Below are 26,617 nucleotides of genomic sequence, written 5' to 3' on the forward strand. Positions count from 1 at the left end.
ATGGCCCAGGACATCAAATTGTCCTGTTGCTGATTGTTTGAACTTTTATCAGTTGCTTAAAGTGATATTGCCAGATTCTTCTATTGTTGAGTTAATCATTTTATCCTTTGAAAAAATTTAAAGACAGAGTCTCAGTAAGTATCCCTGGGTGACCTTGAACTCATGGAGATGCCTGCCTCTGCCTCTCAGGTGCTGGAATCAAAGGCATGCATTGCACTACCTCATTTCACAAATTATCATCAAATGCACCAGGAGCAGGGCTCAAAACTTGTAATTGACAAATTTGTTGTTAATAAAGCTTGATACTATATAAATATCCTATTTTTCAAACTTTCACTTTTAGTAAATTGCTGAGATTTTTTAAATTTGGGTTCCTATGGTCTTCTGTTGAAGAGAGATTTGAAGATGGATTTAGCACGTTCAAGAGATTTTTTTTAAATTTTCTAAACTTCTTTTTGGAAATCCCAAATTCTCCATCAGTTTACTTGTCCTCCAAAATAATTTAAATAGTAAACCAAATGAAAACTAAGACTCTCTGGTTCCTAGGCATAATTTGAAAAGATCATCTTTAGATAAGGCAAATTAAGCACTAAGGGAGATTTTGATGGCCTAAAAATTGGAAAATACTATTCTGTTTGATAGAAACAATAAAGCTTTTATTTCATTATTGATTTCTATAGACAGTAGTATCTGTAACTACCAAAAGGTCGTCCATAATCTCTATTCACATAAGAAAAGTCTGTCTATTCTCTGCTTGTATTGTCATCTTGTTAGCAATTATAATGGTCAATGCATGTGAACTTAATAAATCCCATCTGAAGCCAACAGTTATGTTTGAACCTGATGATACCACTGATAAAATTGTTATTTCTCGTTTTAGAGACTTTACAGAGAAGCTTGGGACAAGGACAAGACTCAGATCCACATTATGCCGGACACTCCTGACATCATTCTGGCTAAGGCCAACCTAATCAATACAAGTGACGTGAGTTTCCAAATGCAGTGTGCCTTTTCAGAAAGTTCTGCTAATCACTTCTAAGTCAGTGAAGTTGTCTGAAAGTTCTTTTGAATTCCCAAGTCATTTTAATTAGCAGACTATGAACTACTCCGATTCCTATTTGGTAGGGATTTTTGCACACCCAGTGTTGGTGCTCCCTAGCTCAAGCAACATTAGAGCACAGGTTACTCTATTTTTGCATTTCTTTATTACATTAATTATCATAATTAAATATTTATATCACTCTCACTCTTTCCTCTGTGGGAAGAAACAAGTCTTACTGGATCCGAATTGTTTACAATATTTTGTGCTCTATAAGTAGATTCTAAGTGAAATTTTGAACAAATAAATAAGCAATCTATTGGAGGAGATTTTTCCTTTGCTGTCAAATGTTAATCCTTCAAATGTATGGATATAAAAATTAAATATATAAAGCAGAAATTCTGAACCCCAATAGAGTGATTTTTAATGTTAAAGAATACATGAGGGTAATATTACAAATACTAAAATATGAACAAAAGTCTAACATCAATCAATAGGCAATGGGATTCTAGGTGAAAAATACATTTGAATATATTCTGAATTATTCAGTTATGTCACAACCTGAATGAGCAAATTATAGACACTACAGTTTTAAAATTCGGTGAAGTCTTCTTTTAATTACACAGGACCATCTTACTTCCAGAGCTCAGTCTGCCTTTCAGTGGCCCTGTGGAATGAGGTAGACACTGACCCCTGATGCACTAGCTCCACGAAGGGAGTAAAACTGAAAGGCTTTCTCTTCTCTACAGCAACCTCTAATGAAACACAGCATTAACTGGAAAATACCACCAAAATGACCATTCATTTCTCTGTCAGTTGGCTTCTGCTGCACTCTCTAAAGTACTTGGGAAGAGCTGGCATTTAATTTTGTGTCTTTGGTAATCAGAGCACTTTTAAATTTACAACAGGATCATTAGCAATTCGTAGACATAATATCAATTGCAGTGGAGTGGGGCAGAGCACAGACGGCTCTCATGGACTCTTCAAGTATGCAGTGCATTGGCTTCACTGCTCTGCTTACTCATTCTACTCTTTCTGGGGAATGGTTTTCCCGAAGCGACTGTCTTCCTCTCTCAACAGAAACTCTACAGGATGGGTTATGAGGAACTGAAGAAAAAAGGTTACGATCTCCCTGTCGACGCCATTCCGATCAAAGCAGCGAAAGCATCGCGGGAGATTGCCAGCGAAGTAAGATGGCGTGCTGGAAATAGTGATTTGATTGTAATGAGTGTAATTTTAAATTGAGCAAAAAATAATCTACGGGATCACAAATTAAAACAGTGATGGTCCTAGACATGCAGTGCAGGATAAGGATAAGACCCAGGGTCAGTTTACTATGTATATGATTCGTTCAGTATCATAATGACTGAGTTCACCCAGAAGCAAAAAGAGTTAAGTGGTATGTACTCACTTATATCGAAACACTAGCCCAAGGGGCATGTCCCATGAAAGTCTTCAGGGTCAGAGGGGAGGACATCCTATTGGGACTTTAGGTGAGAGAAGCATGGGAGAATGCGGAAATAGAAGGATCCAGAGGGTCCTAGAAACCTACAAGAAGAACATTATGATGGGAAGATCTGGGCTCAGGGGTCCTGCTTAAACTACAATACCAGCCAAAGACAATACAGACAGTAAACTTCGAACCACTACCCAAATCTAGCCAAGGGGCAGGATATTCTCCACAATTGAGTGGAGAGTGGGGACTGACTTTCATGCAAACTCTAGTGCCCCATTTTTGACCACGTCCCCTTGATGGGGAGGCCTAGTGGCACTCAGAGGAAGGATAGCAGGCTACCAAGAAGAGACTTGATGCCCTATGAGCATATCCAGGGGGAGATCCCCCTCAGTCACAGACATAGGGGAGGGGAGTAGCGGGAAAGTGGAAGGGAGGAAGGAATGGGAGGATCAAAGGGATTGGATAACAATTTAAATGTAATATGAATAAATTAATAAAATATTTTAAGTGTATATGATTTGTGGTTAAATTTAGCCTTTACTCTTTCGTATCAAAAAACAGAAGTCTGTAGCTCTACAGGCTTAGCAAGATATTTAGAGTTAATAGGTTTTAAAAATAGCCACAGGTGACAACAAAAGTTAATTCTTTAAAGAAATGATATTTACTTTTGTTCCTTTAGTACAAATACAAAGAAGGCTTCCGAAAGCAGCTTGGCCATCACATCGGAGCCCGGAACATCAAGGATGACCCCAAGATGATGTGGTCCATGCATGTGGCCAAGATCCAGAGTGACAGGGAGTACAAGAAGGACTTTGAGAAGTGGAAGACCAAGTACAGCAGCCCAGTGGACATGCTTGGGGTGGTGCTGGCCAAGAAGTGCCAGACCTTGGTCAGTGACGCAGACTACAGGAACTACCTACACCAGTGGACATGCCTGCCTGACCAGAATGACGTCATCCATGCCCGGCAGGCCTATGACCTCCAGAGCGATGTGAGTCTAAGGTTTTCCTTTCTTTAATGATACATTCTGTCTCCATTCCTAAAAGACTGAGTTTATACACTAATGCCCAAACTCTGCCTAGCAATCTAAACGACATTATTCTGCAAAAAAATAGTCTACAGTGGAATATTCTGGATAGCCAGTCTAGGCAATGAAGAACTGAGTCATTCTATATACATTTCTCTCACTTGACAAAACATGCTTCTAATCTAAGTATTTCATTAAATCTCCAGGAAGTCAAATGTTAAATATTACAAACATAAACTCCTATCTCTTTGTGAATTACATGCTCACATTTGTGACCTGTCACTTGAAATTTCAGAATTTGTACAAGGCTGATCTTCAGTGGATGAAAGGCATTGGTTGGGTGACTTCTGGTTCCCTTGAGGATGAGAAAAACAAGCGAGCCACTCAGATCCTGAGTGACCACATTTACCGTCAGCACCCCGATAAATTGAAGTTTTCCAGCCTCATGGACTCCATACCAATGGTTTTGGCAAAAAATAACGCTATCACCATGAACCATGTAAGTCCTTTCTCTGCACGAGGGAGGTGTTACGTGTTTCTGGCAGGGGTGGGTGGCACTGCTGCTGTAGAAGGAAGAATCAGATTCAGTTCTCTATAACATTACGGCATCTCTAAAGGAAGCTGCTTCTTACTGAGACATTGAAAGTTGAACACAGCACAGAGTGGACTCACAGATCCTGGCTTCCACGTGTTCACTACTGACCTGTCTTCTTGTTGTTCTTAGCACCTCTATACAGAAGCTTGGAATAAAGATAAAACCACCATCCATATTATGCCAGATACCCCTGAAGTTATACTGGCCAAACAAAACAAAATAAATTACAGTGAGGTAAGCAATATATTTGTAATATGTGATATATTTCCTTATATTATGCGTTATAAATCAAACCTATAATTATCTATGTCTGTTGCAGAAATTATATAAGCTTGGCCTGGAGGAAGCCAAGAGGAAAGGCTATGACATGCGGCTCGATGCCATTCCTATCAAGTCAGCCAAGGCCTCCAGAGACATTGCGAGTGATGTAAGTACTTAGAAGTTAGGTATGCCTGGGAAGTTCTCACCGTACCTTTGGCTCCATTATCCCTTTGTCTCTCTTAGATTTACAATGGATCAAGCTACAAAGTTAAAATTGTTGCTAGTAGTTTATTACCTCAGCAAGTAGCTTAAAATAAGGATACTGAACTTGTGGCTTCGAGCTATCCATCAGCTGTAATAATGAGTGTTTCACAGTTGCTCACTGCATGCTGAACCAAAGCGCTGCATACTTAACTGAAGTTGGGATCATTTTTTTTTTTTACTTCTCCACATGATATATTTCTTATTCTTACAATCACAGGTTTTTGGGAGAGTCCTTCAAAACTTAATGCGTGCCATATGAACGAATGCATCTAAGCAAATTGGCTGTGTCACTTAAAGTCCAGCCATCCACATGGCCATCTGTCTGTCTCAGCCTCCAGTGCCTGGCTGCAGATATTTATTTGCTTTCCTAATACAGCATACACATGTGCTTTGGTCATCTCCTCATCCCCTGCAACCATTCCCTTTTTCATTCTTCTTTTGTTAAAAGATGGTTTTGCTCACATTGCTAAAAGGTTTTATTCATGTTTTTGTCACTGAGTCAAAAGTGCATTGTTATTTTGTTTCCAAAATATACAAAGTTTTAAAAATAAATGGTCAACATGGCAGAGTTTAATATTAATGTAAAACTATGTAATGACAAGCCTACTATAATTAAAATGCATGTTCATAAAGAAATTTTAATGACATAGAAAAATGCTTACATAATACCTGCAAAAAAGCAGGCAAAACCCATTAACTTATGAGTCATATTCTAATTATATTCTTTCGTGCACATACACCACAAAGCGCTCTGTGTAGTAAAATAATTTATTTGTTTTCCTTTTTTTTTAATATTTTGCCTATTTGCTATATGGTATAAAATACATATACTGTATATTCAAAGGAAATCATTACGTTTAATGAACAGGGTAATTCTGTCCTAGTGGATGTATTTTTCTAAAGGTCAAAGCAGATTACTAACCGTCTTTTTCTTCTTGTAGTTCAAGTACAAAGAAGGCTACCGGAAGCAGCTGGGCCACCACATCGGAGCCCGGAACATCAAGGATGACCCCAAGATGATGTGGTCCATGCATGTGGCCAAGATCCAGAGTGACAGGGAGTACAAGAAGGATTTTGAGAAGTGGAAGACCAAGTACAGCAGCCCAGTGGACATGCTGGGGGTGGTGCTGGCCAAGAAGTGCCAGACCTTGGTCAGTGACGCAGACTACAGGAACTACCTACACCAGTGGACATGCCTGCCTGACCAGAATGACGTCATCCATGCCCGGCAGGCCTATGACCTCCAGAGCGATGTGAGTGCTGATGATCATAAAGATAGGAAACAGTGAGTTTATTCCACAGAAGGTGGTTTAAGTAGGCAGTCCAGGCCTCACCTGTGCCTGCAAGTGTGTGAGAGGATAGCACGCCTACTCTCCTTTTGAACACTTATCCTTGGCATCCATACAAAATGAAGTGGTACCTGAACCTGCTACTACTAACTCGTACTTTTAAGATTCTTCTTACCTGATTTTATGTCCTCTCACTAAAGATGCACTCCCAATGTGGAGACAAATATTTACTGACTGTTTGTGCCAACAGAATATGTACAAGGCAGACCTCCAATGGATGAGAGGCATCGGCTGGGTGCCCATTGGCTCCCTGGATGTGGAAAAATGCAAAAGAGCCACTGAGATCTTGAGTGACAAAATCTACCGTCAGCCCCCAGACAAATTCAAGTTTACCAGTGTGACTGATTCTCTGGAGCAAGTATTAGCCAAGAATAATGCCATCACTATGAACAAGGTGAGAAGTCAGAGGTCAGGGAAGCCATGTGGGGTTGCTGAGGCAGAATCCACGAAACAGGAACACGACTGAGGTTTTACACAATAAGACATCTATATGTATCTTTTATCCTTTCCTATTTCTCTAATCTATTTACCTATCTAATGTGGCATTCACATTTTACTACTGGCTTCAGTTACTATTTCTTGGCTTTGATAAAATGGCCTATTTTGTGGAAAAATAACCATTGTATAAAAATACTCTTTTTAAAATTTGTACATTTTCAGATTATCAAAATATATAATCTGAATATATTCCACTATGACAAGTATATAATATAACGTTTATGTAAAATACCACATTCCTGTCTCCTCAGTTTGTAATTTTTTTATGATCTTGAAGCTCCTATCGACTAGTCATTGGTGATTTTCCTGATGAGTGTGTCTCTCCTTTGATAGCGATTGTACACAGAAGCCTGGGACAAAGACAAGACGCAGATCCACATAATGCCAGACACACCAGAGATCATGTTGGCTCGGATGAATAAAGTGAACTACAGCGAGGTGGGAGTCGATGCCAGTTCGTAGGCATCTGTACTGTTTCGTTTTTGGTTTGCTTGTTTTTTTTTTTTTTTTTTTTCATGTCAATCAATCATTCCATGGAAATATAATGATAAATGGCAGCTTTGTATAGAACAACCTTTCTTCAGTTTGTGAGAAAAGCAACATTTTCATTTCTCAATCACTATCATAAATGCTAAACTTTAAGATGAGTTTACCATTTTTGGGTAAATTTTGCACTAGTTACAAGAATTAATGGCTTCAGCAATAATCATAAGGAGAAGTACAACATTTTTGTTCAACTCCTTTTTTAAAGCATTTCACTTTACATGTATGATATTTTGTCTGCATATGTGTCAGTGCACCCTATGCATGACTGGTGCCCACAGAGGCCAGAAGAGGGTGTTGAATCCCCTTGAACTGGCGTTACATATGGTCACTGGTGGTTGTGAGCCGCCATATGGGTGCTTAGGAATCGAACCTGGGTCCTTTGGAAGAGCAGTCAATGCTGTTAACTACTGAGTTAACTATCTAGACTGGTTCTCAAAGGTTGCAGCCCCTTTGAAGGTTGAACATCCCTTTCACAGGGGTCGACTAAAACCATCTCCATATCAGATATTTATATTACAATTCATAACAGCAGCACAATCACAGTTATGAAATAGCAACAAAGTAATTTTATGGTTGAGGAATTGTATTACAGGGTCACATTGTTTATTAACTTTTGAAGTAAAGAAATTAAAAACAGAATATATATGTGTCTCCCCTTTGTGCTAGTGCAAAGCTTCATAAATATGGTTTCTATGTTTCTTATGATGTCTAAAGTATAGGAATGAAGCCAAGATCTAAAAATCTCCGAACCATCAAACTGCCAGGTTTATACAGGAATGAGCCTCTTTCTTCTTTGTATCTGGTGAACATGAGATCATGTGTCCCCACTTTAGAATCTGTGTTTCAGGTAGACATAGGTGTCAGTCCCCTCACCTGGCCCACTCACAGGATTGTGTCGCCTTTGTTTAAGAATGCCCCGTGACAAGGAGCCTATTTCATAAATCAATCTATTTGTTCTGGATATTTCCATTGAAAAGTGTTTCTCTTATATTTATCTCTGAAAATCCCCAAAAGTCCTCTGTAGCTGGCAGTATACACCAGTGTGTACAAAGACACAGAGATACCCACCAGTGTCCTTTCCTGCTGGCCTCCCTCCACAGGTTCTTTTTGCAATCTTAGCATCCCCACATCCCTAGACATCCTTTCAGCTGCTCAAATGTGCCTCCGACTAAATAAAATACTATGAGTGAGTTATTGAGTTATGATCAGGACTGCTGGGTTTCATTTCTCAGACCTGTGGCCAGCATTTCTGCACCCTGCTGGAGCACATTGGCTGCTGTGTAAATGCTAGTGCATGTTCTTGAACCCCCTTAGACTCTGAGGCCTTTCACAGGGGCTGACGTTAAGTTACATTTCTCCTAGGCGGTTTGTGTGCATTTGTAATTTAAATCTAGCTCATTGATTGACAGTCATCCTTACGTAATTTCTTTCTGTTAGATTGAGGCTACAAGGTTAAGCCTGTTCTTCGTGAGTCTAAGATTCTGACAGAGGTGTATTACCTTTTCCTCTGAGCTTTGTGCCACATGCAAGTCAAACATTATTTCTCTGACAGGACAGATCAATAGAATACTAACTTTCTACACAACGTAACTTAGAGACTTTAGACAGAATTACAGGTCTAAAGTCGTTTTATTTGGGGAAGGCAGACTGTAGATGTAGTGCTTGTGTAACTAACTTTTAATTGTCTACCAGACTAAAAACATCAAGTCCTATGATGATTCTGAAACTTTTAAATCTGTGTTTCTGGAAACTTGCAGAGATAACACAGTAGGGCAATGTCACTGGTCAAGCATGGCAGGAAGAACTCCCTTGCCTGAGGCCCTAGCCCACCTAGTCTCCTTTCTCAGCATTTTCTCTACCAAATTTCTTCAATTCTGTTCTGTTTTAATCTTAGTTTAAGAAGGAGAAACACAGTGTAAAATATGTCGTATCATTCGCCCTCTAAATTTTTCTTGATTTCTATAGAACAAAGCCTGCCCGACCCCCACAGATACTGGGGACTGAATTTGGTCCCTCGCACGCATGCTGGCACCATGGTGTTGTAGCCCTAGCCCTAAGTGCCATATTCTTTTCTTGGCTTCCAGAATCTTTTTGGTCCATGTCCAGCATTCCTCCCTGGTAGCTCATCCCACTCCTTCGTATAGTCCCTTCTCTCCCAGCTTAGTGTATGGAAGCCTAGTTAATCATTCAAGGTACAGCCCAAGGGCAGCCCTCTGCCGCAACCTCCTTCATTCTTAGGTCACAGCAAATAGCTGGCTTCCTGGAACGCTGCCATCTCTGTGGTTGAACTCTGTGTTTAAATTGCCTCTTGTGGTTTGGCTTCTCAGCAGTTGGTCCCCTAAGTTACCTGGCTCTCATCACTTCTCCCAGAAACTCGGAGGATGGGGGAGTCCTCACCTTCATCCTTGCCAAGTGCATAGCATAGTCACAGGCACAAAGTCAGGCCGGATAGATTGAATTAATGTCCATCAACAACGCTTCACCTACGTGCTTCCACCTTAGGCATTAGCTTAGTGTCTCTGGAAACATTTTACATGTATATTTGTTTATTTAATTCGTTGTAAAAATTTAAAATAATCAAATGTAATGACCTTCGTAAGTTTTTTTCCTTTGTTGCAAAAGATGGAGACTGGAACTCAGAAATCACATCATGATAAGCACTATACGGAGAGTTTTAGGAATTATTTAAGTCCTTTTTGAGTTTTTTAGAAATGAACATCAACATCTAAGCAATTTCTTTCTTTTTTTTTCGGGGGGGGTTGGCCCAAATTTAGAGTCTGTATAAACTTGCCAATGAAGAAGCAAAGAAAAAAGGCTATGACTTACGAAGTGACGCCATCCCTATCGTGGCAGCCAAGGCCTCCAGAGACATCGCCAGTGACGTAAGCTATCAACTCTCTTCCCATGTGTGAGCAGCGTGGTGTGGCACGTTCACATAGCTAAAGCTTTACCAAGTACTTCCCATAGGCTGTGTGGTGGTATATGATTGTAAAGCACTTAGGAGACTGAGGCAAGAAGGCTGCCTTGGGTGTGAGGCCAGCTTCCACTATGTAGCAAGTACTCAACTAGCCAGAGTGTTGTACCAATGCGCCTTTGTTAGTGTTTCTATTGTTATGACTAAACACCATAACAAAAAACAAGTTGGGGACAAAAAGGTTTATTCAGCTTACACTTTCATATCACTGTTCACCATCAAAGGATGTCAGAACAAGAATACAAACAGGGCAGGTACCTGGAGACAGGAGCTGATGCAGAGGCCATAATGAGGGGCTGCTTGCTTGCTTGCTCTTCTTGGCTTGCTTGCTCAGCCTGCTGTCTTACAGAACTCTGGGCCACCAGCCCAGGCATGGTCCCACCTACAATGGGCCTTCTCCCATCAATCAGTAAGAAAATGCCCTACAGCTAGGTCTTATGGAGGCATTTTCTCAATTCAGGTTCCTTCCTTTTAGATAACTCTAGCTTGTGTCAAGCTGACATAAAACTAGCCAGGACACAATGTATTTCTCAAAAAAAAAAATTTATCTCCTTTGTATGAAAATTTTCAGAAATCCAGTTTTAGAGGGAATGGGAAATTTGGTATTTGTATTCTCAGAAAAAAAAAAAATCACTTCCAAAAAGAGGGGGGAAAAGACACTCCTAGCATGAGAGAATGCTAGAGTAGGGCTGCAGGCTTGGTGACATTTACATAAGAGTGACCGTAGGCCTATAGCGAAACTCACAAGCCTACATTCTGTTGAGGATCTGGGTCTAGCTTTATGAGGTGTTTTAATGTGTAGTGTTTAAAAACGAGTGTAGCACTTGCTGTTATAACTCACCCTTGTCAGATTATGAAGAGAAAGCATTTGCCAGTACCAGATGCTCCTGGCTATGCAGCATAGCACCCCTTTCCCTGCCCTATCCCAGGATAACACCATCCTGCTTTCCGGATGCCTCCCAGACTCTTGAGGAGTGGATAGCTGCTATAAATAGGCCCAATGTTAATAAATATGGTGGTAGACTGTTTCTTATACTAGAAGTGGACCACTTCTAGCATATGTTATATCCCAGCTCCCTCATCTATGCCAACAGTAATAAATAAATAATTTTTTATGAAATATACTAAGAGTTTTCTATGCATTAGCTTCATATGCTACCTTTATCTCCATTGTATAAATTATTCAAACAGCCTTCCTGAAATCAGTCTTAATAAATGGGGAAGTTTAAACTAGACAAACTCATTCCTTCCAACTATGCCATAACTCTTCCCATTTATTCTTCTATACTTTCTAACTCAATCCTCTTTAACATGGAAGACATTGAACTTGTAATAATAAAAATAATAAAAAGCACTGTTGACCCATGTGAAAATGCAACACAATGGCCTTAAGAGCGCTCTTAACCACATGGGTTGCTATAGCAACTTTGCCAATATAACCAGTCTTTGTGCTGATGATAGAAATTTGTTAATAACACTGAGTGTGTGAGTCTGGTATGGAATATCTCCTTTATTGCACGCTTTAAGCCACTTTAGGCTTGATAAACACACAGTGCTCCCAAGTATGTTCCCCTCCTGCCATATTTTAATGTGTAAGATCCAATTCTTCAGGTTCCTCCTGTTCAAGTGGCCTCATTCTGACTCCACTGAGTGACCCTCCCCAGTGTGTGTGCTCCCTGCCTTCAGGAGTGTGTCTTATGTAACATGTTGTATGAAATCTACCTACCTCACCACATCAACAGGCTTTAGGGGTAAAGGATGCTGCCTGGAGTTGGTGCTCATCAACAAGACTCAGTTAAACCATACTGAAAGTGACATGATTTTATACAAATTTTTGACATCAAAGTGTTTACAATAGAAGCCTGATTTATGAATTTTCATTTCAGTACAAATACAAAATTGGCTACCGGAAGCAGCTGGGCCACCACATCGGAGCCCGGAACATCGAAGATGACCCCAAGATGATGTGGTCCATGCACGTGGCCAAGATCCAGAGTGACAGGGAGTACAAGAAGGACTTTGAGAAGTGGAAGACCAAGTACAGCAGCCCAGTGGACATGCTGGGGGTGGTGCTGGCCAAGAAGTGCCAGACCTTGGTCAGTGACACGGACTACAGGAACTACCTACACCAGTGGACATGCCTGCCTGACCAGAATGACGTCATCCATGCCCGGCAGGCCTATGACCTCCAGAGCGATGTGAGTATGCTATCTGTAAAAGAGCCTCCAAGCTAAATGAAAAGGCTAGCCTTTATACACACCCATGGGCCTATTCAAGCTACGATTTGTTGGTTGGTAAATGACATCTTTATAAGGAAGTGCTGGTTCATTACTAGAGTGGATTTTATAAAGACAAAACTATAATTAAATGATGTGTGAATCAAGGGTCTACAAAAGGAAAATGTTTTTCTTATATTCTTTAAGAAGTTAACTGTTTTTGAAAAAGCAGATTTTTATTTGGAAAAAATTACTCTGGAAGACTGGAGATGTGACTTGGTGGTAGAGGGCTTGTTTAGTGTGTGTAAAGCCTGGATCTAATCCCCAGTACCTTACACACACACACACACACACACACACACACACACACACGTACTGTAGAATTTGCTACTGGATCCTCGGTGGTTCTAGTCATTAGCCTGCTAATGATAATGCATACTCACGCTACTCTTGGACAATGATGCAGCTGCTGTGTTTGCAAGCTGTTGGACAGTTTCTCTGACATTTGCTCCATTTGTGTGAGGCTTCAGATGCTAATGACTAAACTGAGCATCATCGATTGGCAGCAGATGCCTGTCTCAGATCTGGGTGCGAGGAGCGCATTCTCAACACTGGGTGCTTTATAAACACTTGAGGCCGTTTCAAAGCATTAGAGAGCTCTGGAGAATGAGCTACATCCACAGGAATAACCCGTTCATAGCTGTTCCTCGGAGCTGTCTGCTCTGAACTTTGTGGCGTGAAGAAGGGAAGTAACAAGGGGTGGCCGCATGCAGTAGCAACGCTGATACACTGCTGGCCATTGGTTGCTAGGCACCTGTAATGGACTGCCTTCCTCCCACCACGGTTGATCTGAGTGCCGCAGAAGCATCCACTGCAGGTACAGCGAGTCCTGGGCAGGCCAGCCTTGCTGCGGCTCTTTCAGCATGATAAGCAGTCCACGCAGGGCGGTGCTGCAGGCTTTGTCTGTGAAACTCCCATTTATCATTCCCATGCAGCTCCCGAGGCTGCTGGAAATCTCCCAGCTAGCTGGCCAGGGGTCCAGTATCACTGTTGGGAAGGAGTTTTTGAATACTTATGGGGCATTAAAAATCTTTAATAGGAAAAAAATGGCTGGAAAAAAAAAAAAAACCTGAGAGACATATGGCAAGATGGTTGTCTCTGGAAACTAGCCTGAGACTCCTAACCTGAGAACTTGGTGGGCAAATGACTGAGGCCACAGCCCAGTGCCATGTGCATTTATTGTTCCCAGTCTTGGGCAGTATGGTAGCTGTCCACATTCTGGGGACATCAAGGGCTCCTTATTATTATATGTCCCTTGTCACTGTAAATCATTCAGGTTTTTTGTTTTTGTTTTTGTTTTGTGTTTGGGGTTTTTGGGTAAGGGGTTCAAGACAGGGTTTCTCTGTGTAACCTTTGTTGTCCTGGAACTTACTCTGTAGACCTGACTGGCCTTGAATTTACAGAGATCCGCTATCTCTGCCTCCCGAGTGCTAAGATTAAAGGCATACACCACCACCATCTGGCTTTTTTTTTTTTTTTTAAATAATTGGAAATATAAGAAAAAGTACACCAAAGGCAACAATCTAATTCAATCCAACCACCCCCCCCCCGCGAAAACTTGCATATATAGTTTTCCGACCCACATTGCTTCAAAGGTCAGTTTTTGTTAAAATATAGATTAATAACATTTTTACATGTTGTCAGTATTCTTAGAGATGAAAGTTTTGGCAGCTGCAGAATGTTTCGTGTGGATAAGGCCATGTATGATTCTCCTCACTCTGGGGTGGCATTCTGTCCTGTGTACATTGTTTATAACATGACAGACAGACATTAGTTGGGATCATTCCTTCCCTAACGGTTTAAGTATTTGGCATATTTTTATTGTGAATGGGAAACCATGGGTTCTCCTCTTCCCCGGGGCACTGCTGGCCACCAGCCCACCGAGGCAAGAGAAGCAGAAGACAAAGATGCAGAGATGTAAGCACGATGGAAATCAAACACTCCGGGGACCACTACAAGATAGTTCACCTTGAATCAGAGAGGACAAATGCTATATACCCCGTGAGGGGAGGGGCTTCCAGGATAGGCGATCATAATTGGTTGGAACCAGGCACGTTTAGGATGCTTGTTTTGCATTTGGCAGCATGCTACTATCATATGAACGGGAACACAGTACCTAATTATCCTATAGGTTCAGGGAGGGAAGAGCTAGCAGGGAGCTATGTCAAGGGCCATAGATCAAATGTGGTCAGGGGCTTCTATGTCAAAGACATTCTCCAGATGGAGTCAGGTAGAGAGCTGAGGCCCTGCTGGGGAAAGGAGGTCTTAGGCCTAACCAAGCTCGGAATGGCTATCCAGACCGGGAGGACTGCAACCTCAATCAGCAAGCAGGGTTCTTCCAACAAAACCATTTCTGGGTCATTTTTAAGCACAGTTGTTCTTGTAGCCTACCTAATACATTCAGCTTGCTTTCGATGCAAACAGTGGGATCTCACTTTCCTGTCAACACCATTTGCATCTTTACCATGAATTATCTTTGTTCTACTCGTTGCCCTCTTTGAAGACCTTCTGCCTTCTCTTCCCAGAATGTGTACAAGGCTGATCTCCAGTGGATGAGAGGCATTGGCTGGGTCCCCATCGGGTCCCTGGATGTGGTCAAGTGCAAGAGAGCTGCCGAGATCCTGAGTGACAACATCTACCGCCAGCCTCCAGACAAGTTCAAGTTCACCAGCGTGACGGACTCTCTGGAGCAGGTTCTGGCCAAGAGCAATGCCCTCAACATGAACAAGGTGAGGCCAGCCACCCTCAGACCTCCTACACACCTTTACGCTTGAATTCGTATTCAATTCGACAATACGCTTGAAGTCGTATTGAATACAACTAGTGGATTCAAAGTTCCCAAATGGCACAGGGTCACATCTAACTTTTCAGCTGTTCTTGAAATCTAATTAAGTCTCGTCGTTTCCAGTTTTAGTCTTGGTAACAAGCAGTAAGACCCAGACCTCTACTCTAATGCCTTTTATTCAAACCTAGCTTATTTTTCCTAATTACATCAACAATAATCATGCATTAATTTGGCTTTTTAAAGTGCCTATCTTAGATTGTTTTCTTTCAATGTCTTACCTTATTTTTAATAGCGATTATACACAGAGGCCTGGGACAAAGACAAGACTCAAATCCATGTGATGCCCGATACACCCGAAATTGTGCTGGCCAGGCAGAACAGAATCAACTACAGCGAGGTAGGGGGCTTCTAAAGCCATGTGGGATTCTCCTGTGGGCTGGTGGGAGATGAAGGTACTTGGAAACGGGGCCCTCCGTGTGAACGCTGGCCCGTCCAGTTCTGTTTCATGGGGTTCTGCGAGCACAAGGAACTCACGCTGTTCCTTACAGGTTGAAGTGACTCCTAGAGTGACTCAATAGAGCAACGAGTATTTTTCCGGCATTTCTGGGGTGGGGGGTCAATCTGCCAGATAAAACACTGGCTCATTATTTACACCAGTAAATAATATTCATTTACCTGGAATTCAAGTTCAACTAATGTGCTATATTTTAACTGGCTGAGTTTCAAGAGTCCTAGCACGGAGTCTTGTCCTTTTTTTTTTTTTTTTTTTTTTCCTTTGAATTTTTTTTTATTATTATTTAATTGATTTATTCAGATTACATCTTAATTGTTATCCCCTCACTCGTATCCTCCCGTTCCCTGCTCCCTCTCTCTTTCACCCTATTCCCCTCCCCTAGGTCTGTGACAGAAGGGGACCTCCTCCCCCACCATATGGTCACAGCCTATAAGTCTCATCTTGGTAGCCTGCTTATCTGAGTGCCACCAGGCCTCCCTTTCAAGGGGAAGTGGTCAAATATGGGGCATCAGAGTTCATGTCAGAGTCAGTCCCCACTCTCCACACAGCTGTGGAGAATGTCCTGTCCATTGGCTAGATCTGAATAGGAGTTCAATGCTTACCACATGTATTGTCCTTGGTTGGTGCAGTAGTTTGAGCAGACCCCCTGGGCCCAGATGTGCTCATCATGATGTCCTGAAAGAGAGTTTCAGACCAGTTACTATCATGAACATTGATGCAAAAATACGGAGTCTTTTCTAATGCACACTTTTTCCCACACTGGTCTTGAATTAAAATTGAAAAATGAAACAAAAGAGGAGAAGTTATAGTCATAATACCACTTTTAAAAAAACTGCTAAAGTTAAACTAAGTGACACAGTGTATGTTTGAGAGAGAAATGAGAGAGAGAATAGGCCAGGTCCAGGCTGCACCAGAGTCAGTAGTCTGCCCCCACTTAGCTTCAGAGATGGTGACCACCTGAGAGGGCACCAGGCTGGCTACTAGGAGACAGCTGAGCTGTGCTTGCCACAGACCCATCCCCAACAGCCAGACAAATCGCTGTAATCAGGACATAGAGAAAAATGAGGCATAGAAAGGTCAGAGGTGAAGGAACAGAGGCTCTTTTACAGACATGTACTCCATGAACGATGCCAGGGGCTGGTTTATTCACAGGAAAGTGTAATCTTATAGATTCGTTTTACTAATATATAACCAAACTCTAATCTTAAAGTCGACAGTATAGTCCACTATGTTGTAAGTTATGGCTTAATTTTTATTTATTTTTTAAACACTGTAAGATATTCCCTGTTATAATAAAAGCGAAGTAGTGAGGAAAGGAGTAAAAGAATATGTCACATAAGTAAAATGACTAATACTGGACATACTGCTCTCCCATTTCTTTTTTAACTTAGCAGCATGTATGAATTATATTTTAGCAGTTGACATTACTAAGTTATATAAACATATAACAATAGTTTTATCATTAATCTACAAGTAATATATAAATCTATAATGATAAAGCATCTAATAAATTATTATATCAATTCTAATACTTATTGATACATCTCATACATTTCTGACACTAAATAGATTTTTGTTTGGGTTTTTGGTGGTGGTGGTGTTTTTTGTTGTTGTTTGGTTTGGTTTGTTTTTTTTGTTGTTGTTTTTTGTTTTTTTTTTTTTTGGTTTTTCCAGGCAGGGTTTTTCTGTATTGCCTTGGCTGTCCTGGAACTTGCTCTATAGCCCATGCAAACTCAGAGATCCACCTGTCTCTCAGCTTCCCAAGTGTTGAGATTAAAGACATCTACCACCACAGACAGCTAAATACTTCTTGAAGAACAGACTAGATTTCATTTGCTTTTTCCTATAACCAGGACTGTAGCTTGTGTCCAGTTCTATCCTTTAAAAACCACATGGTAGAAGTTGCTTGTTCCTCTCCATGTGGTCGCTATCAGCTCTTTTCTCTTTTGGTAGAGCCTGTATAAACTCGCCAATGAAGAAGCAAAGAAGAAAGGCTATGACCTGCGTATCAATGCCATCCCCATCGTGGCAGCCAAGGCCTCCAGAGATATCGCCAGTGACGTGAGTAGTGACACACAGATACTATGTGCCTGGATGGGTAGGGGAGGCTGACTCAGGGACACAGTGACAAGATACAGTCTGTTAGAACACATCTATTGACTTATTATAAATCACAAAAAATTACATTAAAAGCTTATTTTAACTCCAAAAGGTTAATATCCAGGTGCCATTGGTTTAAAATCTATAATAGCTCATATCTGTAATTATGGAAAATTCTTTTTTATATTTCATCATGTAGCCTTCATAGGCATAGAAAATACTAGAAGATAATTTGATTGTATTCACTGTCCAACAGATAAAGACCTAGGGGACAGGGAACTCTACTTTTTTTTTTTTTCAAACTTGCTCTGTATTATTGCCAACTCTTTCTTTGAAAACTATCTCATGAGATTAAAATTATCTAATGAAAATAGAAAGACAAATATGAACAAAATAAATGTGAATATTCCTTCTATTTCTGAAAAAAAGGAAAAGGTCCTTTGGTAGAATGTAGGCTATATTAATTTTTTAGATTAAAATTTCAGTGATGCTGTTGCATCACTTCTCATGTACATGTCATTTTCTCACTTGTGGAAGCCTCACTTCAGCCACCTTAAGCACAGGACATGCAACATGGAGGTCTAGTCCTGCCCATTTCAAGAGACTCTGTGAAAATCATCAGAGCCAGACTTCAGTGAGGGGGGTCATAGGAAAAGAAATAGAATCTACCAACAAAAGAACACTATTCTTGAAATCAGAAGTATGATTTCTGCTTAGTGTTTTACTGGCCAAAGATGAAGAGACGATACTATATGGTTCTGAGTCAGCTTTCGAAAAATGTTACTGCCTTTATGTCCAGAGACTTGATGCAAGCAAGATATAAGATAATTTAGCTTGGCTGGCATTCCCACTAGAGTGTTGCTGTACATTTAAACTACAGTCTAGGATAGAGATAGGGAAATATCCAGATAACTTTATTTCTCAGCAAGCACTTGCAATTGAAAAATTATGAGATTTTAAACTAAAGAAACTCTTAACCCATTCCACTAAATTTTTTAAAAATATGGTCATTTTTGTTTCAGTACAAATACAAAGATGGCTACCGGAAGCAGCTGGGCCACCACATCGGAGCCCGGAACATCAAGGATGACCCCAAGATGATGTGGTCCATACATGTGGCCAAGATCCAGAGTGACAGAGAGTACAAGAAGGACTTTGAGAAATGGAAGACCAAGTTCAGCAGTCCAGTGGACATGCTGGGGGTGGTGCTGGCCAAGAAGTGCCAGACCTTGGTCAGTGACACAGACTACAGGAACTACCTACACCAGTGGACATGCCTGCCTGACCAGAATGATGTCATCCATGCCCGGCAGGCCTATGACCTCCAGAGCGATGTGAGTGCTAAGATCTATGGGGGTCCCACTTATAGTAGTAATTCATAATAATATTTATGTTTAAGATCAGGCCAAGCCCTTGGAGAGCTGATGTATCTTATTTCTATTCCTCATTTTGTTAAACACTCTTTACTTATTTTTTTTTTAAGGATAGCAATTATTCCATAAGATGAAATAACAATTTAGCCTTCATATTTTGAAAGATATACACAAAGCTGAAAGTTTCCAATCATTATTCTTCATGTTGAGACCAAGTGACATAATGAGTTCAGTAGCACTTGCTTTTGTGTTGGGTCTCACTAGACTGTAGAACAGTTATACTCTTCTCGTAGGACACTTACAATCCACCCTAGCTGAGTGGAAACGGTTGGGAAATATCGGGTCTCTGGATGTAATCAAGTATAAGAACGAATGGCACAGAGATTCTTAGTGATGACATCTGTCTTCGTCTCCTCTTCCCAGAATGTGTACAAGGCTGATCTCCAGTGGATGAGAGGCATTGGCTGGGTCCCCATCGGGTCCCTGGATGTGGTCAAGTGCAAGAGAGCTGCCGAGATCCTGAGTGACAACATCTACCGCCAGCCTCCAGACAAGTTCAAGTTCACCAGCGTGACGGACTCTCTGGAGCAGGTTCTGGCCAAGAGCAATGCCCTCAACATGAACAAGGTGAGGTCTAGGCTGCTTTTTAATTTGCTTATGAACTCCCAAGTAAAATCTGTTTAAAACATTTTTTTTTCTGATTTTACTGTTTTATCTTTCACAGCGCCTGTACACAGAAGCCTGGGATAAAGACAAGACCCAAATCCACATTATGCCTGATACGCCTGAAATTATGTTGGCCAGACAAAACAAAATAAACTATAGTGAGGTAAGACCAATCATCTCTTTGATTTCCTTTGACCATTTCTTATTTCCTTCATCTGTCTCCATGTTGCTTTTTGTTGATGCAGGAACATCAGATTTTTATTCATCACAGTCATGATGTAGTCCACCATAATTAGTTTTGTTTTTTATACTCTTCTTACCTTTGAAAGACAAACATGAAATATCTGCCCTCACAGTCAACAAATAATAAACTAATTTCAATTAACAGTAGTTATTGCTGGAGATAGAAATATGGGACCAATGCAAAAAGCACTTGCCAGGCAAGCATAATGACCTGTGTTTAAAGCCCAAGAAACCAGGTAAAGGTAGATGAATTAGTGAGTAGCTTAACTCCAGAGCTAATGAAAGATGGGGATAGAGACAAGAGAATTCCTGAAAATTCCCAGGCCAGCTAGCCAGGAACACACACGAGCTCCTGTCTCAAACAGGCTAGAGCGGAATACTGACACTCAGGATTGTCCTCTGACTCCAAGTGCACTGGACACACTCATGTATGTGGGAGAGGGAGAGAGGGGACCAAGAGACACATTTGTATGTACACACACACACAAACACACACACACAGAGAGAGAGAGAGAGAGAGAGAGAGAGAGAGAGAGAGAGAGAGAGAGAGAGAGAGAGAGAGAGAGAGAGAGAGAAAGAGAAATTGTCCATCAAATTAGAAGCTGTTTTGAAGTTTATTCTGAATATTTGTTTTCTCCAGTTACCTCATCCATAAAAATGTCTGTGTAGAAACTTTTTTGTGATGACAAAATGAGGTAAAATCTATAACATGGGTAAAATGGGAACTGATGTCAAATAGCTGATTAACAATTTTTTATGCTTTTCTGTCTGGATTTTTTTAGATTTATTTATTTATTATGTAGACAATACTCTGCCTGCATGTACACCGTCAGGCCAGAAGAGGGCATCAGATCACATTATAGAAGATTATGAGCCACCATGTGGTTGCTGGAAATTGAACTCAGGACCTCTGGGAGCGTAGCCAGTGTTCTTAACCTCTGAGCCATCTCTCTAGCCCCTGATTAACAATTTTTAATTTTTTTCTTTTAACTTCAAGTTACCATGATATTTAATATGTTGGAAGAAGCAAAGATTATTAACAAGTTCCAAAAGAGAGTTTTTTAATTCATCTTTTTCAAAATTGCCTAAAGGCAATAAAACAAATTTCTCTTGTCTCTGAAGTTTATTAAATACATTAGAACTTAAAATAATAATAATCTTTGCAGTGCAGAATCACTGCTGCATTGATTGTTCTTGTCCAAGTGAAGAATTTATCTGATTGGTTCAAGTATACTAATTTTTTACATTTTTTCAATGTATTACATTTTTCATTTTTTTTAAAGGACCACATTTTTTCTATTATTCATAGTGATATTTTATGCTTTTTTTTCTGAGACAAGATTTCTCTGTGTGGCCCTGGTGTCCTGGACTCACTCTGTAGACCAGGCTGGCCTCGAACTCACAGAAATCCACCTGCTTCTGCCTCTCCAAGTGCTGGGATTAAAGGCCTGCACCAGCACACCAGCTCAAGTTAAGTATTTTATCTGTATTAATCACATCTATTTGCAGTGAACAGAGACATGAAGAAAGGGCATGCTTCTTATATCATGTCACAAAGACAGATTGATGAAGTCGATGTGGTTTTCCTTCCTCCAGCATCACAGAGCAGGCCCACCTCAAATCCCTGACTGACCCCGGCTCAGTCTCATTAGTGCAGGCTTTTCTGCTGGACCTGGGCTCATGAGCCTAAGGCAGATGGAGCTGTCCCAGGCTGCTGTGGTGAGGCCCCTGCTCACCTGAGGAGAAATGAAACAGATTTTCCCGTTAGACTAGTAAAAATACTATTGGGACTTTTTGTTTGTTTGTTTGTTTGTTTGTTAATTCTAAAATTTCCAATTTGATTTACTTTCTTTAAAATGTCAAGGTTAATTCTCCAACCCCTATTCTTTGAAGATGAGGTTTCAGAATGCCCCCCCCCGACTAACTTTGAGAGCCATCACCAAACGCCTTCATCACACAGTTCCCTCCATGAGTGTAAACACAGCAAACACATCTCAGCTTTTACTCTCGTGTATGTATTCTAGTTCCATTGCATATGTGACCTCCCCAAATGAAGCTTAAAAACACATGCCTTGGAGATAGTGCAAAACATCATCTGCCTTAAAATACCATGCCTCTTTCAAATGTTGGGGAAAATTAAAGGCATCTGACTTGAGGTCGCCGATGAGATGGTTCTAGGACAGTTTTCCAAGTTGTATCATGGGGGCGTTTATTTATGTATTTATGAGGGCAGTAAGCATTTATTCTGGAATGGGAAGGTGTAATATATGGAGTGTGTGATTCCCTAGTTATGAATATCCTGGGGCTGAAGAGATGCCTAAGCAGTAAAGAGGACTTTCTGCTCTTCCACAGGACCCAGAACCCCATGTAGGTTAGTCTACAGCTGCCTGTAACTCCAGCTCCGGTGGCTGTAACACGTCCTTCTCCCCTCCTCTAGCACCCATACACACTTGGCATCTACTCACACAGATACATATACAGACACCTGTGTAAAAATGACATAAATCCCTTGTTTAAAAAATTACAAGGGAAGTTTGTGGTGTCTAATCTTTTCTTAATTGGTTGAGTACTTTAAAATATTTTCTAAAAGCTGTAGAACAGTTCATTTGATTCAATCTTTATCAGTAAAGTGGTCTTTATTGACAGTGAAATATATCCAGCAAATATAAATATATATATATACATAAATACAAAAATAGCGCAGGAGAGAACTGCAAACATGGCAAAAGTTGGGACTTTGTCTTGAAGCTTTTCCATGGGTTTTCAAAAGAGGCAAATACCATCCTAATGTATCAAAACATCCACTAAAATATTTGCCCAAATATGATTACATAAAAATCTTATTTTTTAAAGCAAAATGCACACCTGTGTCACTAGCATGGCACTGTGCATCTGAGGGTACTGAAACAAAGCTCTGGAGGCAGACCATTTAATTTGTTAGTGCCCGTCAGACTCCTTTTCATTCAAGATATAGTTAGCTTCTCTAAGTAACACATCTCATTAAGAGATCTAGTAATGTTTTATTCTTTACAATTAAAATTTGTTTATTCAAGTAAATACTTTGCCAAGCAGAGTGCACATACATACAACTTATCTCAGCATCAAGGAACACGGAGTCGCAGGATTGTAAGTTCCAGTCCAGCCGGGCTACACAGTGAGATGCTGTCGTGAAATCAGACAGTGTGCTGGTTTTGGTTTGCCAGTGGCCAGTGTTAGCAATGATTGTAAAGTCTACGCTGTTTCAGAAGGACACGAAAGTAGTCAACATTTTCGTGAACAAAGAAAATTTTAAGAAGTTGTCTGTCATGAGAACAATAGTAATGGTGTTTTTTCAGTCAAAAAAAAAAAAAAGAAATTATTTTGACTCATAAGTCTTTGGTATCTTCGATCCCTGTATCTGCTACAAATTTTCAGCATTTGAGACCAATTGCTAATGAACAACTAAATATTATCTAACTATTAGAAGCAGTTACCCCGTCTTATTGCAGCTTGGTTTTGGTTAGGAGCACATGCTCATAGCACTTTGTCATATATTATACAATGGTCATATGATGTACAGTTATACAGTGATGCTGGCTGTCAGACAAACTTGTTCCTATTTCAGATATGGAGTTATAACATACTTCTTGGCTGTTTTATGGAAGGAGTAAGTGCTGTTGACTGATTTAAATGCCACTGAGAACTGCTGCTGACTTAGTGTCTAAAGTCTATAAGGATTTGTGCAAGAAGATATCATGCTACAATTTACTGAATGCGAAATTTCCATTTAACTTAGTAGCTTGGGGAAAATCCTTTATTGTGTTTTTGATTGCATAGTTCCAGATCCAAGGGTGCTCTTCTTTTGATTCTGCATACACACACATACCAAAATATTGTGGTTTCCAAGTGAATGTGAGACTACATCTAAGGTGGCTTCCTTCTTTCCGCAGAGCCTCTATCGCCAGGCCATGGAAGAAGCTAAGAAGGAGGGCTATGACTTGAGAAGCGATGCCATTTCCATTGTGGCTGCCAAGGCCTCCCGGGACATTGCTAGTGATGTAAGAGCTGACTCTGCAGCCGCTCGGGCAAGCCACTGGCACGGGGAATCACATTTCTGTAATACAGTGGGACTTAGTCATCATCCACCTCACCACCCCTCACCCGGTAGATGAGACAGGACAGTGGGTAACCCACTCGTGATCTCAGGCGCATGGTCTGCACTGCATTATGCCCCTTTGATCCTGCCTTTGGTCTACACTGCACTGTGCCCCTTTGATCCCGCCTTTGGTCTACACTGCACTGTGCCCCTTTGATCCCGCCTTTGGTCTACACTGCACTGTGCCCCTTTGATCCTGCCTTTGGCCTTTGTTAAACTGAGCAGATGCCTCAGAGTCAGGTGGACTTGTGTTGAGCTGCTCTTGGAATCTCACGATACACTCAAGACAGTGAAGCCAGGAAAGAAACAGGCATATCTGGGGTGGCCCACCCAGCAAGGAGGGCATAGGACAGCCAAAGGCTGAAGGGTCCCTTTGTTCTGAGGTTTACAATATCATCTCTGCACTCTGAAAGTGAAGATAACAGATTCCTTGACACGGTTAAAGTTACCCAAAATGAGAAGCAGTGTCCATCCTCATAGTCTTTTAAAGAGTTTTTGTTATGATCAGAAAAGGTAAAACTGACCACTGTAACTGTTATGTATGATTCAATAGTACTCAAAAAATTTCCCATTTTCTCCAGGGAAAATGTCTCTATTTATAACTTTCTCATTTTATGAAACCAAAACTCTACCCCTATAAAATAACAGAAACTGTCCATTTCAAAACTGTCTGCTGGGTTCCATTGTGCTCTTGCGGGCTATCTGGTGCTCGAGTAACACATGTGCTATATTTCTCTACCTTTCTGAGGAGAGAAAACCTGCAAGCCACGTAGGCACACATGCAGGGGTGCTCTCTAACAGGCTGGCAGGTGGAACTTCCCGGGCACTGGCCTGGCTTGTGGCTATGGTTAGACAGCCTCCTTCAGTGTTTTCTTTTGTTCAGTTTTTTGCCAGCATAGGATGCTCTGGACTTATAGAAAGAACAGTGAGTTTCTTCTTGCCCCGAGACATGGCATCACAGCATCTCGCTGGAAGTACCTCCTTGTCCTGTGATTTCATAGAGGCCACCCTCACAGTAGCGGCAGGCAGTGGTCCTCTCCTCCTCCTCCCCCTTCCTTACGCTCTGCGCTGTGTCTTTTTCAGTACAAATATAAAGAAGCCTATCGGAAGCAGCTGGGTCACCACATTGGCGCCCGAGCGATACATGATGATCCCAAGATGATGTGGTCCCTCCACATTGCCAAAGTGCAGAGTGACCGCGAGTACAAGAAAGAATTTGAGAAATACAAGACGAGGTACAGCAGCCCGGTGGACATGCTTGGTATTGTTTTGGCCAAGAAGTGTCAAACCTTGGTCAGTGATGTAGACTACAAACACCTTCTGCACGAGTGGACCTGCCTGCCAGACCAGAATGACGTCATACAGGCTCGGAAAGCGTATGACCTCCAGAGTGATGTGAGTATCCCAGGTGCAGGATAAAAGCGTATCGTGGACAAATCTGTGAGATTCTGATTAGTGTCAAGCGCCTGGGATCTGTATGTCCCTAGAAGTATGCAATAAATGGCCGAAAGGAGTTTCTTGTTGGAAACCCCTCCAAAAGTTATGTGTGAAACAGGACCCAGCCATGGTGGCTCACACCTGTAATCCCAGAGCCTTGGGAGCAGGAGCAGGAAGATCAGGAGTTCAAGTCCAGCCTTAGCTACAGAGTAAGTTTTTAAGCCCAGCCTCAGCTATGAGACTCTGTCTAGAAAGGAAGAAAGGATGCAAGGAGGGAGGGAGGGAGGGAAGGAAAGAAGGGAGGAAAAGAAAAAAGGAAGCATCACTAGTGAGTTTTTGGCTAACAAAACAGAAGTGAAAAGAAAGAAAGCAAGAATGCATGTTGACAGAGCAATAAAGAGTGGGAATAAAAATGCATTGTTAAAAGAAAAATAAAATAAAATAAAAATAAAAATGCATTGTTTCATCTTACTTTAATAGATATTTATACTTTAAATGCACAGGAAAATATGATGCCATTCTTGCTTTTTCAAAAACCAACTATTTTATATTAACAGTTAGCTTGTCCTCTCAGGAATGAACTAGATAAATACCTAATGTCTTTACATCAGCAGCACATTTCCTTTACTCACTTGATATTTTTAGAAAGGGAATTTAAGGCAAGTTTGTGTGTGTGTGTGTGTGTGTGTGTGTGTGTGTGTGTGTGTGTGTGTGTGTGACTGACATTCTTTACAGCATTGGTCTGCTTGCATGGTTTTATTTGAAATGATTAGAACACATTTTTTGAGGTTTAATAAGGGCTGGTCCTCTGTGAAAGATCTTGCATAATTCTTAAGGACAAGACATTGTCCCCCCCCTTTTTTTTTAAACACTCTATTAAAAAAAAAGTCTTCAAAGGCTTCTACCAGGGACCAGGTGATTGAGTACGCAGACAGCTTTATCTGTTCAGCAGGAATTATAGTCCTTTTTTTTTTTTCATTAGTTAATTTTTAAAGGATTTTGTGTATGTATATACTGTATTTTGAGCATGCTTCCGCCTACACCTGTCTACTCTCAGTACTCCTGTTTCTTGAGTATAT

At 40.9% G+C, this 26,617-nt stretch overlaps 1 protein-coding gene across 3 annotated transcripts in view; it reads left to right on the top strand.

The window, feature by feature from the left end:
• Neb (nebulin) overlaps window positions 1–26,617 on the top strand; it is a 199,123-nt gene that overhangs the window by 78,402 nt on the left and 94,104 nt on the right. For all 3 annotated transcript variants that reach the window (XM_051167175.1, XM_051167177.1, XM_051167176.1), the window contains exons 53-71: window positions 881–985; window positions 2,120–2,227; window positions 3,175–3,486; window positions 3,818–4,021; window positions 4,247–4,351; window positions 4,437–4,544; window positions 5,584–5,895; window positions 6,182–6,385; window positions 6,823–6,927; window positions 9,810–9,917; window positions 11,896–12,207; window positions 14,811–15,014; window positions 15,363–15,467; window positions 17,538–17,645; window positions 18,707–19,018; window positions 19,481–19,684; window positions 19,782–19,886; window positions 23,896–24,003; window positions 25,185–25,496. In XM_051167175.1, the coding sequence (XP_051023132.1) occupies window positions 881–985; window positions 2,120–2,227; window positions 3,175–3,486; window positions 3,818–4,021; window positions 4,247–4,351; window positions 4,437–4,544; window positions 5,584–5,895; window positions 6,182–6,385; window positions 6,823–6,927; window positions 9,810–9,917; window positions 11,896–12,207; window positions 14,811–15,014; window positions 15,363–15,467; window positions 17,538–17,645; window positions 18,707–19,018; window positions 19,481–19,684; window positions 19,782–19,886; window positions 23,896–24,003; window positions 25,185–25,496 (3,441 nt within the window). The remainder of the gene's footprint in view (window positions 1–880; window positions 986–2,119; window positions 2,228–3,174; window positions 3,487–3,817; window positions 4,022–4,246; window positions 4,352–4,436; window positions 4,545–5,583; window positions 5,896–6,181; window positions 6,386–6,822; window positions 6,928–9,809; window positions 9,918–11,895; window positions 12,208–14,810; window positions 15,015–15,362; window positions 15,468–17,537; window positions 17,646–18,706; window positions 19,019–19,480; window positions 19,685–19,781; window positions 19,887–23,895; window positions 24,004–25,184; window positions 25,497–26,617) is intronic.

Source organism: Acomys russatus, chromosome 24 (genome assembly GCF_903995435.1).
Source record: "Acomys russatus chromosome 24, mAcoRus1.1, whole genome shotgun sequence".
NCBI classification, from domain to species: Eukaryota; Metazoa; Chordata; class Mammalia; order Rodentia; family Muridae; genus Acomys; species Acomys russatus.